The sequence below is a fragment of the Danio aesculapii genome, chromosome 18 (assembly GCF_903798145.1).
Source record: "Danio aesculapii chromosome 18, fDanAes4.1, whole genome shotgun sequence".
Lineage (NCBI taxonomy): Eukaryota > Metazoa > Chordata > Actinopteri > Cypriniformes > Danionidae > Danio > Danio aesculapii.
In genome coordinates, this window is record NC_079452.1 from 30,205,100 (window position 1) to 30,228,715 (window position 23,616).

General features: G+C 33.2%; 1 protein-coding gene across 1 annotated transcript in view; it reads left to right on the top strand.

Moving 5' to 3' along the window:
* The window catches only part of si (sucrase-isomaltase (alpha-glucosidase)), a 178,207-nt gene that overhangs the window by 33,474 nt on the left and 121,117 nt on the right, over window positions 1-23,616 (top strand). Inside the window, exons 13-19 of the mRNA XM_056478595.1 lie at window positions 1,222-1,335; window positions 5,438-5,522; window positions 5,605-5,722; window positions 9,037-9,208; window positions 15,087-15,203; window positions 18,342-18,496; window positions 21,212-21,296. Coding sequence (XP_056334570.1) covers window positions 1,222-1,335; window positions 5,438-5,522; window positions 5,605-5,722; window positions 9,037-9,208; window positions 15,087-15,203; window positions 18,342-18,496; window positions 21,212-21,296 — 846 coding nt within the window. The remainder of the gene's footprint in view (window positions 1-1,221; window positions 1,336-5,437; window positions 5,523-5,604; window positions 5,723-9,036; window positions 9,209-15,086; window positions 15,204-18,341; window positions 18,497-21,211; window positions 21,297-23,616) is intronic.

Genomic DNA, 23,616 nt, shown 5'->3' on the forward strand with positions numbered 1-23,616 from the left:
GCTGTTATTTTTTATTCATGCAATGCATTCCATCATTTATTATTATTGGTATTATTATTAATAATAATATTGTTGTTATTATTATTATTATTATTATTATTATTATTATTATTATTATTATTGTTGTTGTTGTTGTTGTTGTTGTTGTTGTTGTTGTATATAATAATAATAAAAATAATTTTATATTATTTATTATATTTTATTTAAGCACAGTCTAATTATTTAAAAAAGAGAAAATATTCATTATTTTATTACTATAATTTTTTATTCATGCAGTCCATTCCATTATTTATTTATTAATTAATTAATTTATTTATTTATTAATTAATTTATTATTATTATTATTATTATTATTATTATTATTATTATTATTATTATTATTATTATTATTATTATTATTATTATTTATTCATGCATTCCATCGTGGCATGATTTTAATTATTTTAATAATTTTATTAAAAGATTTAAATTATTGTAAAAAAATAAAATATTCATTCAATTTTTATTATTTATTATAATTTATTTATTTATTGTGATGTTATTTTAATGCAATTTAAGCAGATTCTAAAAATTAAAAAAGAGAAAATATTAATTCCATTTTTATTACAATTTCTTTTATTCATGCATTATAATACATTTATTATTATTATTATTATTATTATTATTATTATTATTATTATTATTATTATTATTATTCCATTGTGACAATATTTTAATGCCATTTAAGCACATTCTAATTATTAAAAATGAGAAAATATTAAATAAAAAAAATGTATTACAATTTTTTTTATTCATGCATTATAATCCATTATTATTATTATTATTATTATTATTATTATTTTTTTTTTTTTTTTTTTCCTGCATTCCATTGTGGCATTATTTTAGTGACATTTAGGAAGATTTTAATTATTTTAAAAAAAGAAAGTATTAATTCAATTTGAATTATTTATTATAATTTATTTATTCATGCATTACATTGTGGCAATATTTAAATGGAATTTAAGTGCATTCTAAAAAAATTTAAAAACATAGAAAGAAATTATTCATTCAATGTTTAATTTTATTGTGGCATTATTGTAATGGAATTTAAGCACATTATAATTAATATAATAATACACACTATTGTTTTTTTATTATTATTATAATTATTTATTCATACATTCCGTTGTGGCATTATTTTAATGGCGTTTAAGCACCTTCTTCTTCTCTCTCACATCACAGGTCTGGCCAGGAGAAACCGTGTTCCCTGACTTCACTAATGAGGCTTGCATTAAATGGTGGGTTGATGAGATTTCACGTTTCCACAAAGAAGTCAAGCACGATGCTCTCTGGATTGTAAGTAACCCACAGAGATCATTACCAGTGACTAAATATTGAATCGAATCATTTCACCACTCTGCCGAAAGGTCATGAAAGGTCATGAAACATGTTCTGATTCCAATCTCCAACTTCCTGCGGAGTCTCCAAATCAATACTATATATGTCACCGCATCAATATGTATTAATCATGATATTCGAGCACAGCAAAGCTCTATTAACATAACGGAATAGGACTTTGAATTGATATCAGAATGAGCTTTATTTACCAAGTGTGCAGAATTTTTTTATGTTTTACAGGAGCTCAGGGTACATACACACATATCAACACAAGAGAACAGGAAGAACATTTACAGTTGAAGTCAGAATTATTAGCCCCCCTGAATTATTAGCCCCCCTGTTTATTTTTTCCACTATTTTTGTTTAACGGAGAGAAGATTTTTTTCAACACATTTCTAAACATAATAGTTTTAATAACTCATTTCTAATAACTGATTTATTTTATCTTTGCCATGATGACAGTATATAATATATTACTGGATATTTTTCAAGACACTTCTATACAGCTTAAAGTGACATTTAAAGGCTTAACTAGGTTAATTAGGTGAACTAGGCAAGTTAGGGTAATTAGGCAAGTTATTGTATAATGATGGTTTGTTCTGTAGACTGTCGAAAAATATATAGCTTAAACGGGCTAATGATTTTGACTTTAAATTGGTTCATAAAAAATTAAAAACTGCTTTTATTCTAGTCGAAATAAAACAAATAAGACTTTCTTCAGAAGAAAAAATATTATCAGACATACTGTGAAAATTTCCTTGCTCTGATAAACATCATTTGGGAAATATTTAAAAAATCAAAAAAAAATAATGATAATTCTAATAATTCTGACTTCAACTGTAAATATGTTGGCATTAAAGTAAAGAATAATTTACCAAACATTTTAATTCATGATATGCAGTACTGTTCAAATGGCAAAAGGTGTTACTACAGAGAATTGATTTACTTATTAATTGGTAAATATATATGTAACTTATGTTTGTATTATATACAGAACCTTTTTTCTTAAAAGAATACTAAAAATAATAAAAAATCTAACAAAACCTTATTTTGTTGTGTGCAATGGAAAAGGGAAATATCTTAAGGTTTTATAATAATGTTTATTTTAATTTAGAAATCATTGTTTTATTTTATTTTATTTTATTTTATTTTATTTTATTTTATTTTATTTTATTTTATTTTATTTTATTTTATTTTATTTTATTTTATTTTATTTTATTTTATTTTATTTTATTTTTTTGTTATTCAATTTAATTCACCTTTATTTGTATAGCGCTTATACAATGTAGATTGTGTCAAAGCAGCTTCACATAAAAGATCACAGTAAATAGGAACAGTGTAGTTCAGTTTGTAGTGTTTAAGCACAGTTCAGTTTAGCTCAGTTCAGTGTGGTTTAATAATCACTACTGAGAGTCCAAATATTGAAGGGCAAATCCAACAATGCGCAGCTCTATAGATCCCAAACCATATTTGTTATTTATTTAATTTTTATTTTATTGTATTTTTTATTTATTTTTCTTCTATTTAAGTGATTTAATTATTTATATTTTATTTTATTTTATTATTATTTATTTTATTTTATTGTATTTTTTATTGTATTTTTATTTTATTTATTTTATTTTTTATGTTTTATTTTGTTTTATTGTTTTTATTTTTTATTTTATTTTATTTAGATTTGATTTGATTTTTTTATTGTATTTGTTTTTTACTTTGTTTTATTTTATTTTAGTAAAATGTTTAGCCATTTAAATTAAAGTATAATCTAATAAATCAATTTGATTAAGTAAACGAGAAAAATAATAGTTTTATCATTATTTATCATTAAGAAACACACATTACGTAAGAGTTAAATATTACACTATAAAATCAATTAGTTGAATTTACTTACAAAAGTGAGAAAAGCCGTTGCTTTTAAAGCAATTAGTTGAGTTGACTTAAAAAGTAATTAAAAGTGTTGAATATATATTTCTAAACAATTACATTTCAATTAAGTGAGTGAACTATAATTATGAGTAAGTGCATGATAATAAAAATTAAGTTGAGTTAACTTATTAGTTCCAAGTTGCAGTGGGTTCAGTAATACATTTAGTTTGTTTCCAAATAATATCTAAAAAAAAATACAAATTCATTCATTTAATGCAAGATATAAACAATGTATTATGATATTGCAAATTTGATCAGTTTAATAAAATACAGTCATGTACTTAGGCAAACACTATACATTTTGTTATATATATATATATATATATATATATATATATATATATATATATATATATATATATATATATATATATATATATATATATAATACTTATTTAATATAAATAAAGCTAACATTAATCTAACTTTCTTTCATAGTGCATCTAATGAAGGATTAAGGAAACACCAATGTATGATTTTAAATGAATAAACTGGAAACTTTTGAACTTCAACTCTGAAATCTGGACTTTACTAGAACTGTTAAGCTGCTTTGACACAATCTACATTATAAAAAGCGCTATATAAATAAGCATGAATTGAATTTAAACGCTGAAAAAACGGACAGTTCACCCACAAATGTAAATTGTGTAAAGTGTAAAGTAGTTTTATAAATTTTTATCTCCTGTTGAACACAAGGTAAGATATTTAGAAAAATATTTGGAAACCAGCAGCTTTTGACATCCATATAGTAACCAAAAAATACTAATATTCAAGGGCTGGGTTTTCCAACATTCTACGGGTTGTTTTCCTTTGTGTTTAACAGAAAAACAAATGGAGGCTGTGTAAAGGCCCGTGCGCACTGGAACAGATTTCGCTCATGCTTTTCGCTCATGCTTTTCGCTCATGCTTAGTGCCTCATGATAACTGGGCCCACACAGAATCTGCGGGCTCAGAATTCCGCAGATTTCCGCAGATTTGTAGCCCATCCCTGTTTATTTACTTGAATAAATGTGTATACATTTATATTTATTCTGTTTTTAAATTAATTTCATTTTATATATTGACAAACATGAAAATGTTCATGTGATTCATTCACAATACAGTTTGTAAAGTAATATTTTATGTCTTTTAGTAGATATATTAAAAGAGACTTGCTTTGTTTACCAAATAAAGTGGATCTCATTGGATTTGCATTGTTAACATTAAATTAAAGTTTAAAATTGTATTATTTTTGACTTCATATATAATTTTTTTAGTTATGATACTCCCAAAATCATTTAACAAAATTCTCTGCAGAAGTAGCCAAACATTTTCGCACATTCTGTTTGGCCCTTCTTATGACTTCTGTGGTTTATTTATTGTTTTGTTTTGATGCACCGTGTCAAAATCTGCTCCACCAATGAGATTTTTGTTCACATGCCTGGAGATGCTGAAGTGAAAGTAAACATGAGCGAGCACAGTTTCACTTTCATTCAATGAAGAAGATGAGTCGAGGTGAATGTGGAGCTGCTTTTTTTTATTAGTGTCTGAACACAAAGAGCTGTATGATAAATGCGACAGCAACTACAATAATGTCGGCTGGAGGGAGTTATTATGAAGAGTGGCACATAGGATTCAATGGTGATTTTCATTTTATTGGTGATTCCAGGTGGTGATTTTGTGCTTTCACTTTGAAAATCGATTGGGTTTGAATGCGAAAAAATATCTTTTAAAACACTGACAATAAGCGTGAACGAAAAGAATCCCAGTGTGTACGAGCTTTAAATGATGAAAAGCCTTAAACTGTCCCTTCAACAGTACTAAGCTTAGTACTAAGCTAATTCAATTAAATAACTTTTACAGTACATATCTTTTCAATCAGCTTTACAGGAAATGCATTACTGTATTACAATAAAGAAAGCAGTGTAGTGAGTTTGTCGAAGAACATTTAGCTCACACACTTTACACCATCCAGTCAATTCCTAACTGATAAAATCAAGTCCTGCCCTACAATTTGTCGCATAATGAAAGTAAAACGGTCGCGAATGCCATTTCATGTTGACTTTAAAGCCTCCCTTAAGGGTTTTCTGCTTTAATCTCCAGACAATTATCAGCCTGAATTAGCGAGCGCTGAACTAATTACTGTTTTGTTTCCAAGGACATGAACGAGATCTCCAATTTTATAAAGGGAAGCATCAAAGGCTGCTCTGACAACAAACTCAACTATCCACCGTTCACCCCACGTGAGTCTCAAACACATCTTCTGCTGGGTTTATTCACATCCCGACCATTTGTAATCATTCGCACCTATTTCCGCTTTCTAAGGTATCCTTGATGACCTGATGTACAGTAAGACCTTGTGTATGGATGCTAAACAGAAATGGGGGAACCACTATGATGTCCACAGTCTTTATGGCTACTCGATGGTTCTGGCCACTGAGAGGTGAGTGTTGCACTTTATATTCAGTTCAATTCAGGTTTTTTGTATAGCGCCTTTCACAATAATTATTGTTTCAAAGCAGCTTTACAGAAGGCGCACATTATTGCATTACAATCAAATTTATAAAATATAAGGTTATTAGTTACCATAGCTATCATTTTAAAACAGCTGGAGTAATTAAAATGATCAAGATGTGTATTTTGTATTATCAAGCTACAAACTACTGTTTTGAAATGTATTTCACATTTAAATCTTTTAAAATCTTGAATTTTAAAAAAAAAATAAAAGTAATTATACAACATATAAATATTTATATATAAACAGGGCTTGACATTAACACCCGCCAATTGTAAAATAATTTAAAATTGTAGTTTTCTTAAAAGCAGGGTTCGACTATTAGGATGGCCCAATATGCGAGCAAATGCGATCTTAAAATTGAGAAGCAGCACAACTGACAAAAATAACTGTGTTCGCGTGAGCAAAAGAAAACAGATAAATACCGAATGAGAGGATGATCACTCGTGCTTACAGCTGATGTGATGCGCGCAACTGTTTAAAACGCGTATGCGCTCCAGTTTCCTTGCGTGAAGCAACCGTGCCTAGAAACGCAACTGATGTGATCGGTTCTCTTTTAAATAGACTAGACAAAAAGTTAGGCTCATGCACCCACAGTCTTGCTGCTTTAGAGAGCTCCAGATTTGTCTTTTGTATGCAGCACTGGTTGCTTTCGCTTTAACCATGAATTCTTTGAACAGATTATTAATTGGCCTAACGTTAACCGTGTGCCTGCGATCCTTTTATTATCGCACACGGTTTTTCACATGCTTTCTTTAGTGTTAATATGGTTTAATTATCATTTTTTACAATAACATTGCTTTAATGAGAGATTAACTCCACATTTTTGTGTAGTTAACTGGTGATCTGGGACCTTTAGCCAGGACAGATCTGTGCATATTTTAGATACATGATAATAAATTTTTTTCAATGTCATTTGTTTTGTTTTTATAAAGAAATGTTTTGTTAAATGAAAAGTAAAATATACAGCTATATTTTGCTTGTTTTGATACATTTAAAATTTGTGGCTAAGAAATATTTAAATATTGGAAAACTACTAGCCACCCTGGGTGGTGATCAAAAAAGTTCATGTCAAGCCCTGTATATAAATATTTATACAACAGTTCTGTCTGATTCTTGAATCTTATTGGCTGATAGCAGAGCAAAATTTTGCCAGTAACAGCACACAAAGGCCTCTTCACCCTTCAACTTTGTGTATTACTCCGCCCACATACAGTCAGCAACAAGCAGAGGACTGTCTACAGTTTGACAAATATTGCTGCTGTTGGACAACATAATGTACTTTAGAGGCTTTTTTAGTCGAGAATGTAGTTGTTTAGACTGCATCTATGTAGTTTATTTATAAGAATAGTGTCGATTTTAAAATATTTACAATTTCTGAGAGAGCTTGTAGGCGGCCATTAGCCTGCCATACTGAGTAGACCAAAGACGGTTGACGTTTTCATCTACAAGATGGCAACAGGACTGCCTAATAACAAAGACTATAGATGAATTACCAATCTACGTCACACGGGTTCCCTGTTGCAAAAAGAGACCGGTCACAAAAGCAAACATGTCGTGTTTTGTGGTAGGATGCCAAATTCAAAAGTACAAAAATAGAAAACTTAACTTTTATCGTACACTGCACTGCTTTTAATGCCAACCACAAACGTCTTTGGCTAAAAAGGAGCTGAATGGAGTAAGGTCCTAAATAAAAATGCTCGACTCTGCAGTTCTCATTTCATATCAGGTAAGTTCACGCTATGCTGAATCATATACATTACTACAGGGAAAAAGTAATGAACACACGAAGAAAGGGAGGTGTAGAAAGGCATTGAAAGCCCAGACAGCAGCTGAAATCTCTCAGTAGTTCTTTAGCAACCCTCAGCCTTTCCTCAGTGTAAATGAATATCAGTCGCCTCAGTCCAACGTTTACATTAGCAGGAAGATGGAAACCAGGGTGGACATTTCAGCAAGACAATGATCCAAAACACAGCTAAGGAAACTCCTAAATGCTTTCAGAAAAAGAAAATCAAGCTGTAGAATGGCCCAGCCAATCACCTGACCTGAATCCAATACAAATTAAAGATCAGATTTGATAGACGAGACCCACAGAACCATCAAGATTTTTACACTCTGTTGAAGTCTGAGAAAAACTCACACCTGAGCAATGCATGTGACTTCATTCTCCATATGAGTGCCGTCTTTAAGCTGCCATCACCAAAAAAGCCTTTTATATGAAGTATTAAATATATTTCAGTAGTTCAGCACTTTCTCCTTCTCATTTTCAGATTTTTATACATTTTTTTGTTTTATTTTTATGTTAGTTTTGTTTGGTTCCTTTTGTCAAAATCTGGTTTAATTCCATGTCAACAGCTTCTTTAGAAATATTATTCCCAGGAAAAAACATGATGTGTTCAATACTTATTTTCCCCGCTGTATGTAAATTGGAAAAAAAATTAACATAATGATAACATTGATAATAATAATTATATATATATATATATATATATATATATATATATATATATATATATATATATATGTATATATATATATGTATATATATATATATATGTATGTATATATATGTATGTATATATATGTATATATATATATATATATATATATATATATATATATATATATATATATATATATATATATATATGTATGTATATATATGTATGTATATATATATATATATATATATATATATATATATATATATATATATATATATATATATATATATATATATATATATATATATATATATATAAATAATAATAATCTTTAGAATTAAGAAACTTGTTAAGGCTTTATTTGGTGAATGCGGGAAGAACGCGCCGGCTCTGAGTCAGTCACAGCAGTCCTGACTCAACAAGCGTCACGTGTGACTCAGCGTTTCAATAACATATGGCCAGAACTGTCATAAGGCCGGATGTTTTTCTCAAAGGGGCTTGAATAGATCTCAATTGTATCATGCTTGCTCCTTCTTGCTGCTTTTATTTTCAGCAGGAAATCTGTTTTACTCATCTTGTAATTTCTACATCATTGATTTGTTCCACTCTCGTTTCTCTATACGCCCCCTCTCTCGTTCAGCTCAACTCCCACTTAACTCCTGCTTGTGTGTTTGTCATTTCTTCGTTTTTCTGGGCCACCCTACTTGGCATTGTGTCTTTCCAAAGCCTCCCTCGTGTGGTTTTTATTGTCGTGCCAGCACTGCAATTTTGTGATTGTTTTTTTTTTTTTGCTTCTAGGGCATCGAAAGAAGTGTTTGGGACCAACCGATCCATGGTCTTCACCCGCTCCTCATTCCCTGGTGTAGGCAAATATTCTGGGCATTGGTTGGGAGACAACGGCGCCAACTGGAATGACATTAAATGGGCAATACCTGGCATGCTGGAGTTTAACCTCTTCGGCATCCCTTACGTAAGTGCTTTGACTCTAATCCGTTTCACTGCACACGTGAAGATACATTTGTTTAATTAGATTTTATTTACAGTGTTGCCTACGTTAGGGCTGCCCGATATTGGAAAAATCTGACATTGACTTATTTTATTTTTCTGCAATTTATATTGCGATATGACCACAATTTCGGCAAATGACTTGAATAGCTCAATTTGGAATGAAGTCATTTACTTAGATTTATTGGAATAATCTTGTAGAGGACTAAATCAAGGAAATTGCAAGCATAAATAAATAAGATTATAAGAGCAAAAATAAAAGTATAATAATTAATCAGATATTCAGTTGCAGTAATACTATACAATACGATATTATCTTGATATTTTGCCCACGATATTGATAGATGATGATATCAGCGATATATCTCAAATAAACCATCCACATTATATCATGATATTTGTAAATTAAGAGGGAAAAATGCATCAAAAAGTTATAAGATGTATTTCTTTTCATTAACAGCACATATATTTCTTTGAATTGCAACATATATATATATATATATATATATATATATATATATATATATATATATATATATATATATATATATATATATATATATATATATATATATATATATATATTTATATTTGTTTTTTTTTTTTTGTTTTTTTTTTTTTGATCCGCCTTAGCGAGAAGCACCACCTCATGCATATCGCTATTTTGTCCTGCCTCCATTATCAAATATTCAAATGTCATGTATAATTTGGAAACACTGTACATTCTTCATTGCTGATCAACAATGATAATCCCAACTCCACTTTGCAGATGCTGCAGTGTTACTATTGCGATTGCACGCATTGTGATATTGATGCTGAAACGATATATTGAGCATCCCTAGCCTATGTATTACAATTTGTTCATCCATTTAAGTTTTATAATGATAATAATGATTTAATGACAGTAAAGAAAGCAAAACAAACGATAAAGTAATTATTAGTATTGTGATAAAGATAATTAAAGCATCGAGTCTTCAAAAATATGATTCACGTATTTTCATTTGAAAACAGCTGAAGTAATTAAAAAGATATTTATTTTGTATTATCAACTGGCAGACAGCTACAAACTATCGCTTTGAAATTTATTTTATATTTAAATTTAAGTTTAATGAGAATTATCATATGAAATTATTTGTGTTCCTTAATAATATTATAATTATTATTATAAGGATTTTAACCTCTCTGGAATCCCTTACGTAAGTGTTTTGACTTTAATCCTTTCCACTGCACACGATATACTGTATGTACACAACTGTCGGAAAATACGCCCCCACTTGTGGCAGTTGTGGTTTTGTCGGGCATCATGGGAGATAAGCTGATTCCTAAAATCTGATTTTATGACACATTTCTAGAGTCATATCATCACCTTGGAATTAGAAGATTCTATCTGGCAGATCATTCATTTAAGAATCACTTTGAAGCATTACTACAATAATTTAAAAAAAATGGTCTTGTAACAATATGTTAATGCTTGAGAAAGTTCACTTTTTGCTTTCTATAACATTTATTTAATGTTTTAGGATGAATATTTTTTCTTATTCAAATTAAGCATAGAAGACTTTAATATTTTGTCTAGTGCAGATGTTCATTTTATGCAATTAATATGGTAATATTTATTGAATTTTATGCTTTATATGAATTATTGAATTTTATTTATTGAGTTATATGTCCATTGAGTTAAATTAAGTATTTGCCCTTCAAGGCTTAAAATCCAATTTAAAGACTTTAAAAAGAGAACAGACAATGAGCAAATGAGTTTAATAAACACTGAAAAATGTTTCACTGACTATATATACACAAATAAAGCAGTCTGTCTAAATAAAAAAGAAAGCTGATCCTGATTGGTCCTTGTGCGTGCATTCAAAATGCTGATTGGCTCACAGAAAGAACCTTATAGAGCCAAGCTAGAGTTGGACTTTGTAGATAAAATCTTTTTTTGTTTTTTGAAAATAAAAAGTCTTAAAATGTAAACAACATAAATAAAATATAAATAAAATATTTTTTAAAAACGATGTTAATAAGCTGTCATTTAATAAGAATATGTGAATAACTCAATTATGACAAAAATGTCAGATAGAACCTTATAATTCTAAGGTGACGATATAGCAATATCAATCGCAAGAGCCTACGTTCTGTGAACACACATTTGGTTTTATGAATGTATGGATTAATGAATGAATGAACGCTAGAAATTAGGGTTGCAAAATATATTGTTTCAGCATCAATATCACAATGTGCACATGTGCAATAGTCACATCTCAGGATATGCGATGTTGAGTCTGAATTAAAGTTGACCAGGATGTACAGCAGTGTTTCCAAACCCTAATCTTAATTAAAGCATCGTAAATATTTTATTAGTGCTTTATTTGGTGAATGCAGGAAGAAATGCTTTAAATTAACAACACAACAAATAAATCAAATAATCATTTGGGAAAGTTCTTACTGTAGTATTTCTCACAAACGTTACGTGAGATCTGCTTCCTTCATGTCTGTCACTGTGCTGTTTATCTGATGCAGCCGAGGCGGAGATTGAGCCACACACTCTGACAAGGCACGTGGTAACGGTGGGCAGGAGAACTAGCTCATTTGCATTAAAGGCACAGGCAACAAAAAACAGCTACATTGTGTTCAGAGCGGAAAAGTCCAATATTCTGAAAGCTATAATAAATAATATGATGGGTGTTTTGATCTGAAACTTTGCAGACATATTATGGAGACACAAAAGACTTCTCTTAAATCTTGAAAAAGGGGTAAAATAGGTGCCCTTTAATTAATTTATTTTTTACTGAACACATTAAACTTTTAAAGAGTATTCAGAAAAAAATAAAACTATTACAGAAGCTGATGGAAACATTAACAAAATATACTTTGGATAATTTTATGGCTCTTTTTATTAAACAAATCAGCCATTAAGTGTTCAGTCTTTTAAAAACTGGACACTATAAACTTTCAGAAAACATTCAGATTTTTCTATTTCCCCAAGAAGATAATGGAAACATTAACAAAACGTTTCTATGATATTCTTTGTTTTTTGGGTCTTTTATATTAACAAATTGGACATTAGGTGTCCAGTTTCCATCATGGCGAAGTTTAACCTCTTTGGAAAAAAAAAAATAAATAAATAAATAGTTTTCCAGCATTGTTAATGGACGTTTATGGTTACACAAGAGCTTCATTGAGAGTTTTTGAAGGTGAATGGGCATCTGGACTTAAAATAACCTCATAAAAATAGCTATGAATGAGACTTTCTTTCAAAGATATGAGCGAACGTTCCAGTAACGTTCATAGCATATTTGTTCAAAGTTAATTATGTTGTCTAAAGGTTTACATCACTAACGGAATGCTTCTTTGAAATGTTTGGTCACTGATGAAATAAGATGTTTTCTCTAGCATTTGCATAACCAGGGGAAAAACAATCTATTTACAAAACTGAACATTTCCAGAAAATTCTGAAATAATGTTTATGGGAACATTAGTAAAATGCTCTTAGGACACATTTGCACAGCCTATTCTGAGAAGATATTATTTGACTCTAATTTGAGTCTAATTTGACTTTAATAATATATAAAAAATAGTATTAAGTGAGTAATACCTGGCATACTAATGTTTAATCCCTTGCGTACGTTGTTTGACTCCAAACAAAACTTTTTTTAAATTTCTTTTGGTTTATTGATGGTGGACAGCAATCTTTCTTCATAACAATTCCCACTGAAGGAGACAGAAAGCATTTGGGAAAAAGAAAGCTTTGGTTTTGATTGAGTTTCCTTGAAATGCAATGAGAAATTGAATGGGCATTTGGACTCAGTGTTCAGGTTGAATCGAGTTAACATTGACTGGAAGACTCAACAGTCAGATCCAATGAATTCATCATGAGACGGATGATGTAAACATTTCGTGCTATTGCTGCGTTCATTGTTGCACAATATTGTCTGATCACTAAGCTTATTAGGATTCATGTTTAGAGTTGTTTTAATATATTAGTATTACAAGAAAAAATTTTTTACTTTTGTGGACTTTAAGGTATTTTAGAATCTTTGGTAACACTTTAGCTTAATTAAAAATTAGGGGGGGGAGGTCTCCATTTGATCTTGACTTAAAAGAACAGTTCACTCATTAGTTCACCCAATGTACTCAACATTTCACAAGTGGCTCCAAACCTTTGAGATATTTTGAAGATTGTTGGAAAAAACTAGGGGAAAGCGGGGACAAAAGTATTTTTCATAAAAAATCCTAATTTTAACAGATAATTTTTTTACAGTAATATTACTTAAAAGACTAACTTAAAAGAGTGGTCTGTCCAAATCAGGTGTTATTTTGTATCAGTGTAGAACAATTACAATATAACTTGACTTTAAACAAAAGTTGCACTTTTGACCCCGTCAGCGGAGGCGAAAGAAACACACAGGTGGGTCAAAAGTAACAATATTTGCAAGATTTACTGGCTTAATCTGGTTTATTTTAAATATTTCTGACTATGACCTTAATTAATGTTCACTACAAACATATTTTGTCCTTTATTTTTGCAAAAAAAAAAAACTTTTTCATTTTAAATTTCACTTAAAATTTAACCTGTAGATTGATCATCACTGTGATAAAGAGAAACAACTTCTAATAAGGAAAAAATAACCCCTACAAAGTTCTGTGCCTGATGATCAGGTTGTCATGGTCCTAACCTTTGACTACCACCTGTTCCACAATGCACCAGTCCCTTACGGCTCCCCCTGCAGGTGGTGGAGCCTGCAGGCGAATGGTCTCACGTCGCTTCTTCGGGCTGAGCCCAGCCGGGTTCCGTGGGATAAAACTTGGCCACCAGGCGCTCATATACGAGCCCCAACCCCTGGCCTGGCTCCAGGGCTGCGCCATACCAGGCGACGTCACGGTCCTTGCTGTTGTTGTGCTCATAAGGGATTTTTGAACCGCACTTAGTCTGACCTGTCACCTAAGACCTTTTTGCCTTGGGAGACCCAACCTGGGGCATTAGCCCCTGACAACATAGCTCTTAGGATCGCTCAGGCACTCAAACCCCCCCACTATGATAAGGTGGCAATTCATGGAGAAGTGGTATAATTGGCAGGATACGAACCTGAGTGCGGGAAACCCTAGTGGTGCACCCTTATAGATAGGGTGAGGAGCTCTGTCACCTGGGAGGAGCTCGGAGTAGAGCCCCTGCTCCTCCACATCGAGAGAAGTCAGCTGAGGTGGCTCGGGCATCTGTTTCGGATGCCTCCTTGACACCTACCTAGAGAGGTGTTCCAGGCATGTCTCACCAAGAGAAAGCCTCGGGGAAGACCCAGGACATGCTGGAGGGACTATGTCTCTCGGCTGGCTTGGGAACACCTCTCGATCCCCCCGGAGGAGCTGTAGGAAGTGTCTGGGGAGAGGGAAGTCTGGGGTTTTCTCCTGAGACTGCTGCCCCCGCGACCAGGCCCCAGAAAAGCAGATGAAGATGAAATGAAATTAACCCCTACAATAATTTACTTTCTGCACTTAAAAACTGAAATTTGGAAATCACTGAAATCAGCTGATATTTGGCAGCTCCATCAAGGATGGCTGAATATGCTGTTATAGCCTGGAAAGCAAATCCAAAAAAAAGGCTTAGATAAAATTGCTTGTCCCACCTTACTTTCACCTCTGCTCTCCCCAACCAGTTTTCTGCATTCTTCAAAATATCTTCTTTTGTGTTCAACTAAATTTTAAGATTCATAAAAAGAATGTGGCATAATTCTCAATTTTGGGTGCACTCTCTCTTTAATTACTTTCCTGTTTTGAAGAAAATGTCGAAATAATAAGAACTTTCCGCTGTGGTTTTCCCTGATGCTGAATCTCTTGCTGTTGTCCTACAGATCGGTGCAGATATCTGTGGTTTCTTTGATAACTCGACAGAGGAGCTTTGCAGCCGTTGGATGCAAGTTGGTGCATTTTACCCCTTCAGCCGAAACCACAACGCACAAGGATACAAAGTACGTCCGGCTCTTCAAATACCCACAAACATTCAGCCTCAAAATACAAAAACATCTTCCAACGTCTGTGCTACTGTATACGGTTGAAGTCAGAATTATTAGCCCTGCTGAATTATTAGCACCCCTGTATATTTTTTCCCTAATTTCTGTTTTACGGAAAGAAGATATTTTTTAACACATTTCTAAAGATAATAATTTTAATAACTCATCTCTAATAACTGATTTATTTTACCTTTGCCATGATGACAGTAAATAATATTTGATTAGATATTTTCAAGGTACTAGTATTCAGCTTAAAGTGACATTTAAAGGCTTAACTAGGTTAATTAGGCAAGTTAGGGTAACTATGCAAGTCATTCGCCCTATCACACAGTGATACTGGTGAATATCTATGAAATGTCGGGAATGACTTTACCGGTAAATTCAAAAAAGCGTTGCTCACACAGGCAAGGAAGTTCCAGCATTTTTTCAGAAAAGGCCATTCACACATCCATTGCAAAATATCGGTAAATTCTGACATCATTAACCAGAAATGAGCACTAAATAGAAGGGTCAGGCCTTTCATGATGGTTTCACTTTTATTTAAAGCTTTAGCATTCATGCAGCTTCTTTATCCCAGAGACATCCATAGGCAGAAGCGCGAAGCACAGCTAAATGTTTACACATTTGACTGCATTACAAATTCTGTGGATGGATAAGTTTTGTGAACAACTTTGATATAAACATATGGAGGAACACTTTCACATGTCGAGATGTAAATAATATATGTGTGCTGGCCCTCACCGGAGCACTTCTTCACGTGCACACGCGTCAAGCAGATTGAAGGTTAACAAATTTAGGCTTATCATAAGCATTTTATCAATCATTTTTGACACACTTGGGATTAAGAAGAAACATAGAAACATTATCTGACTAAGATCTAGCAGCTAAATGTGTCCGGAAAAAGTTTCAAAGTTTCATAAACATTGCAGATATGAATGCGTCTGAATGTTCTGATTGACTGGAGTAGAAGTCTCACGTAAGCGCGTTCTAAATGTGAACACCATCTTTCTGGCAATTTTCCTTCTGCGTTCACACCGAGCAGCATTCTGGCAAATTACCAGTAATTTTACAACCTCTCTTCTTGGAAAATTGCCGGAACGAATTTTCCGACATATTAAAAAAAAGCCTGTTAACTCATGATTCAAAAGACACATTTAAAAAAAAAAAGGTCCCTTCACACATGATCCCTTTCCGGAAAATTGCCGGTAATTTTCTGGAAAAGTCGGTAACACTTTATAATAACTACACACTATAAATCATTTATTAAGCATTAGCAATAGTGAATTCATTATTTGTTAAGCATTAACTCTACATTAATAAGCGTTAGTATACAGTTTATAACTGTAGCTACAAATGCTCTATTCTTGACTTATAACCAGATTTATAATGTGCTTAATAGCTGTACTTTCATAATTTGTTAATGATTTATTTTTCATTACTAAACTAAGTATTGCATTATTTACAAACAGTTGTATTTAAGAGTAGTTGGAGGTTTTTAAGATAATTCAGAATGAGTTAGTAAATGATTAATAAACTATTGAAATTAATGTTTATATATCTTATTATTCAGGCATATAGTAATGGTTACTATGTATGTTAATAAATGCTTTATTAACTCAACTTCATGCTGTTTTGTGACCTAATCTAAAGTGAGGACTATTTATGCTTTATAAATCCCTTATAAATGACAATTAAAGGCTCAGTATCAAATGAACAATAATCTATGCAATCTTATTTACAATGTTGCTGAATAACAGGAGTGTCAAAATATAACATAAATTGGATAAAACAACAACAATATAATAAATTAACATTATAATAGGATGCAATGTTTAAACTGTAAAGTAATTTTATTTTAGATAAGGTTGCAAAGATTTGTTTTTCATTTGATGCAGTTTTAATTGTGTTTCTTCAAATGAATAGAAATTAATAAAGTTTTTTTCCTGTTTAGAATATAACCGAGCCTTTAATTGTCATTTATAGGGGATTTCTAAAGCATAAATAGTCCTCACTTTAGATTAGGTCACAAAACTGGAGGAAGTTGAGTTATTAAAGCGTTTTTTAACATTCAAATTAACTATTAGTATATGCCTGAATAATAAGCATTATAATGTTAATTTGAATAGTTTATTAATCATTTACTAACTCATTCTGAATGATCTTAAAAAACAACCAACTATGCTTAAATAACTGGTTTGTAAATAATGAAATGCTTCATTTAGTAATGAAAAAATGAATCATAAACAAAGTATGAAAGTACAGCTATTAAGGACATTATAAATGTGGTTATAAGTCAAGAATAGAGCATTTATAGCTGCAGTTATAAACTGCTTATTAACGCTTATTAATGTAGAGTTAATGCTTAACAGATAATAAATTCACTAGATGCTAATGCTTAGTAAATGATTCATAGTGTGTAGTTATTATAAAGTGTTACCGAAAAGTCTGTATGTGTGAAAGGGAAAATCGTATAACGATGCTTTGTTCTGCAGACAATTAAAAAAAAAAAGATTGCTTAAGGGGGCTAATAATATTGGCCTTAAAATGGTTTTAAATAAAATGAAAACTGCTTTCATTCTAGCCTAAATAAAACAAATAGGGACTTTCTCCAGGAGAAACAAAATTATTATAGTAAATACTGTGAAAAAAATCCTTGCTCTGTTAAGCATAATTTGGAAAGTTTTATTGTGAAAATAATTAACAGGAGAGCTAATAATTCTGACTTCCACTGTACGTGCTTCTGTCCCAAAGATGACGCTCTGAATCACAAACGTGTCCTTTCTCTTTAAATGCTATTTGTAGAAGATTTATTTCTCTAATCATTATTGTGAGATTGGCGTGAGAGAAGCAATCAGACCTCCGGAGCGAGAGTTTGAGAGGGCAAATGAGGATGAATGGAAAATGATATTCTTGGTGAAATTAGATGAATAAGATTTGACCTTTTAGTCGGAGAGTAATCATCCCACGGCTGTCTCCAGGACCGATGGCTCTCCGACCATGATGAACATATTATCAGTATCCACACAGTAAAATCCATTTCTCTCTTTGCTCTTCGGCTTTGCTCCTCTTGACTGGTTTTCTGTGTGTTTCTAACAGGACCAGGATCCTGCGTCGTACGGCTTGGACTCTCTGCTGGTGAACACCTCCAGGCATTACCTGAACATCCGCTACACGCTGCTGCCATATCTCTACACGCTCTTCTACAAGGCTCATGTTAACGGAGAGACTGTAGTGCGTCCCCTGATGCATGAGTGAGTTCATAAGCATGTGCAATCAGTAGTTTCAGACACCATTTTGAAATTTGCTGCATTTCTTTATCTCTAACATACAGTGCTCGGCATAAATGAGTACACCCCAGTTAGAAAATTAATATATTAGCTGTTTCTCAGTGAATATAGCTCATATATGTTGGTGAACTTGAACGAAACAGATTTATTAAACAAATATATTTATTCAAATAATATTTTAGTCGGTGCCACGGTGGCTCAATGGCTAACACTGTCGGCTTACAACAAGAAGGTTGCTGGTTTGAGTCCTGGCTGAGTCAATTGGCATTTCTGTGTGGAGTGTGCATGTTCTCACCGTGTTGACGTGGGTGTTCTCTAGGTGCTCCAGTTTCCCTCACAGTCCAAAGACATGCGGTATAGGTGAATTGGGTAAACAAAAATTGGTCATAGTGTATGAGTGTGTGTTTGTGAATGAGTGTGTATGGGTGTTTCCCAGTACTGGGTCCCCTTAAGCTGTGTTCACACCAGACGCAGTACGCGCGGATAAATCACGGTATTTGCGAGTAAATAGACACGTGAACATTTTGAGTTTACTCGCTTCATTTGCGCGTCAAATTCACTGAGCAAAACGCTGGGATTTGCGTCATGGGCGGGGCTGTAGCTTTGTTGCTAAATGGCTAACATTGATTTTTATTGAGAGAATAGCTCTGTTCATGTGCTTTAGGAAGGCTGATAAACAGCGTTGAGTTATTTGGAGCCATGTCTGAGTCCACTAGATCCATTCAGAGGTGCACCCAGCTCTGTAAGTTCATAAAGGGGTGGGGGGAGGGTAGTTGTCTGAATAGCTAAGTAACTGTATTGTGAAATTACAGGGGTTTTCCGGGAGAAATAACAAAATGGGAGGGTGGCGGGAGATGGGTCTGAAATACGGGAGACCCCCGGGAAAAATGGGGGTGTTGGCAGGTATAGTTGTCGATGTCGGCAGGAGGATTTTTCCCCCGGGGCAACCAACAACAGACGCTATGTTATAATCACGGCCCTACAACCTACAAGAGATAACTCCTGGTTGGTTAACGCGGTGCGAATGTCCTGTGAAGTTCAGATTTTCCAACTTGAGCAATTTACGGGAAACGCGCAATATGCCTATTAAGTTTGTCAATTGTGCAAAATGCTCAACTCGCGCCACTTCATTCGCGCATATTGCATCATTCGCACCTCGGCATGTATTCGCATCTTGGCATTGACTTAACATGTAAATTACTCAAACGTGACGATTGTTTCGCGTCTGGTGTGAACACAGCAATGTATATAAGGGACTAAGCCGAAGGAAAATGAATGAATATTTTACTCACATATTTAGAAATAGAAGGATAATAAATATTGGCTACGAATTTTGGAATGAAACTGTATGTTATTTTTGATAGATTAGCTTCAGATTTGGCTTTAATACTGATTAAACTAATTTATATGCACAAATATAATCTTGGATAGCAGTGGTCCTCAACCACCGGTAGCGGTCCGTGGATCAATTGGTACCGGGCCACACAAGAAATCATTAATTATTTCTGTTATATTGGCGAAAGGCCCAGTGAAGAACCTGCAAACTGCCAAGGAATAGAAATGCAACCCATTTGTCAAAGAAATCAGGTGAATCCAGCAAGTCTGTACAAGAAGATCAACTGCTGGAAATTGCAAATGACGTTCACATATCGCATCTTTTCTAGAGTTCATCCAAATTCATTATTTCCAATGGAGGTGTGGGGCTTGAGTGCGCAAGTGGCATGACGCGCTCAAGCCTTCCAGACACACCCAGTAAATGATTGCTGTGAGCGCACAACGAGTCATGTGACAAGAACTGACTGTTCAGCTTCATACATTGTATGGAATATACACATTTTGGTAGACTAATAATCTCAGACAAACACAAACACCCAAACACTGCAGTGCTTTGTAATTTTCTCCATTCTCAGAGTGACAGCAAAGTTTTGTCAACTTGTCATCCTCTGAGAAAACGGTTGATGGTTTCCTAGCAACCTACGAACCCCACCACCACCCCGGTGGTAAAATTGTAAAGCTTTGACCGCAATGATAAAAAGGCTGGGAACCACTGTTGTATAGCATCTAATAGAAAATATTTGTTTAAAAATAGATTTGTGAGGGGTGTACTGATATATGCTGAGCACTGAATATAAAAGAGAATCATAATAATAAATGTACAAAATACGTAATGCAGTTTGATTGATAATTTGATTCATTTTAAATAATGTAATATCTGATTGACTTGAAAAACACATTACAATTTGGAATAATCTGTTGTCTAATTTATTATTCTGCTGTGGCGTTCAGGAAACCACTGTATTATATGTGTAAAAATCATAATGAATTGCTGGTTAATAATGCCTTGATGCAGTGTTATTCAAATTGTGGGCTTATAGTAATGCTTGGTTCACACCAGGTGCTATTTTTTTGAAACTTGCACAGAAAATGTGATGAAGGCAAATTTATTGTAAATTTGCCTCCATTTGCGCTTTTGTTTTTGCTTTGGTTGTAATCTATTTGGTGAGAACATTTGGTGTGCATCAAAAGACTTTAAACATTTTTTTCTTTTCCCTAAAAAGGTTTAAATAATGTATTTAGTCCAATAATTCTGTCTATTTTTATTTTCCAGCGAGTTTAGAATGCTGTATTTATAATTGAACAACACTATGTGCTTAAAAAGAATTGGTTGCTGTTCTGCAGGTTCTATTCTGACAATCGAACATGGGACATACACAAGCAGTTCATGTGGGGAGCACATCTCCTTATCACACCTGTGCTGGATCCTGTGAGTGAACACACACACACACACACACACACACACACACACACACACACACACACTCACACACACTCACACACACTCACACACACACACACACAGACACATACATACACGCATACAGACGCATACACACATGCTGGGTTTTCAAGTTTTATTAGGAATTCCCATGGACAAAGTTATTTTTATCCTAATCCTAATCCTTTTTATATTGTACCGACTGTATACTGTATTCTTTCCTTTTCCCTCAATCCTAAACCAAGCCTCACAGAAGTTTAAAATGTTTATAATTCTTCATTCTTGATGATTTATGAATTGTGTTCCTCATGGGGACCCAAAAAATGGCCACACAAGGTCAAAATTAGCTGTTATTGCCATACTTGAAGACTTGAAGAATAAAGAATAGGTCCACACATACACACACACACACACACAACTGTTTTATGGGCATTTGCCACTTCACTGTAAAGAAATATGAAAATAAAACAATCAGTAATTTAACAGTTTGGTCCATTTTAGGGTGTTTTCCATTTATTTACAGCTTCGAATTGTTGGGCCTTGATGACTTTTGATGTTAAAATTTCACTCTGCAGTAAATTAGATTGACATGTTTAGTAGTTTGAAACAATACACTATATAATAAATATTACAGAGGCGGCACGGGGGCTCAGCAGGTCCCAGTTGGCATTTCTGTGTGGAGTTTGCATGTTCTTCCCGTGTTGGCCTAGGTTTCCTTCAGGTGCCTCCGGTTTCCCCCATAGTTCTCCCATAGTTCTCCCGGTTTCCCCCATAGTTCCCCCATAGTTAGCACATGCACTATAGATGAAATGGATGAGCTAAATTGGCCGTGGTGTATGAGTGGGGGTTTTACAGTACTGGGTTACTAATTAACTAACTGTAATGTTCAGGACCAACCCACACAATATATTGTTTAAGGTAATAAAAATATCAATAAAAACACTTTGTTCAACTGTTTAACATCTAAAGTAGTAAATGCAGAGATCAGGTCCCATAATGCAGCTCTAAAGCATAAGTAAATGGAAAATTGTTATAATTAACAGATGTTTAAATATATTGCTCTATTGTTTTCTATTGTTTTATAATACAATATACTGTAAAAAATGCAGGATTCCACACAGTTTACTCATAAAATGAAATCACTGCTTGTTTGAACTACATATTTAAAATAACTAGAAACAGCGCTATTCTTACAGGTTTTTACTTAACTGACAACATGAAGGAATTGTGTGGAACCCTGCATTTACAGTGTTCTGTAAAGCAAGCGAGAGTCATCGATTATTACAGCTCATGATGGACATTTCTCAAAGAGGGAATAACAAAAATCTTAGCTGAAATGGTGTGTGGGAGCTCGAGTGCCCAGCAAGCTCACCGTTGTGACCGATGACTCTCGCTTGTTTATTAATGCCTGTGACAGCGGTGACGTAATTTTGACAGTGGAGTGTCGCTGTTTGATTCGTACTCGTAATCAGGGTTGTCGTGTCCGTGGTGAAACTGTATTTCGTGTTTGTAAAGTACACCCATCGTAAATTTATCAGTCATATACAAACAGACAAAGAAAATGTAGTATCTGTGTCTGTTCTAAGCACAGATTTTGGAATTGTATCCTCGTAAAATTACGAGTACGTTCCATTTTCCTTTACGATTTTATAAATACAGATGCGTGAGTTTTATTTACGCACAAAATATTTATGACAGGGATTTTATTCCATAGAAATGCGCTATATAAATGTAAGGAATTATTAATATTATTAAAGGAAATGTGAGATGAGACTCTGATTGGTTTAATACACATTATGCTCAAAACACACCCATAACTCATTAAGAGAGTAAGCACAACCATGGTAGACCATGCGCCGGGGCACAGAGCATAATTTTCTATCCTTAAAATAGCACGCCCTTAAAGGGCACATAGTTTACCTCTTTTTTATGATTTAATATTAATATTATGGTTCTTCTGAGTGTGCCAGTTTAGGTTCAGTTTAAAACACAATTCAGATTTTTTTATTATAATGTGTTAAAAAGTGTCATGTTGGGGGCGTGTCCACAGTTCGCTGATTTAGGGGTGTGTTGCTTCACATGTAGACTAGTTTTGGCTTCCCGCCTAACGTAACAAGGGGGCGGGGCCATGACATGGCTTGTACACAGAAACTAATAACCACGCACACTGAATTAACTTTGACTGAGGCACCGGATGCGCCTCTCGAAGCTGCGACACGGCACACCAGACACTCTCTGTGGCACGGCAGAAACATGAAGTGTCCCGAATCATCGCGCCACGCATTTTTGAATACTAAACATAGGTTTC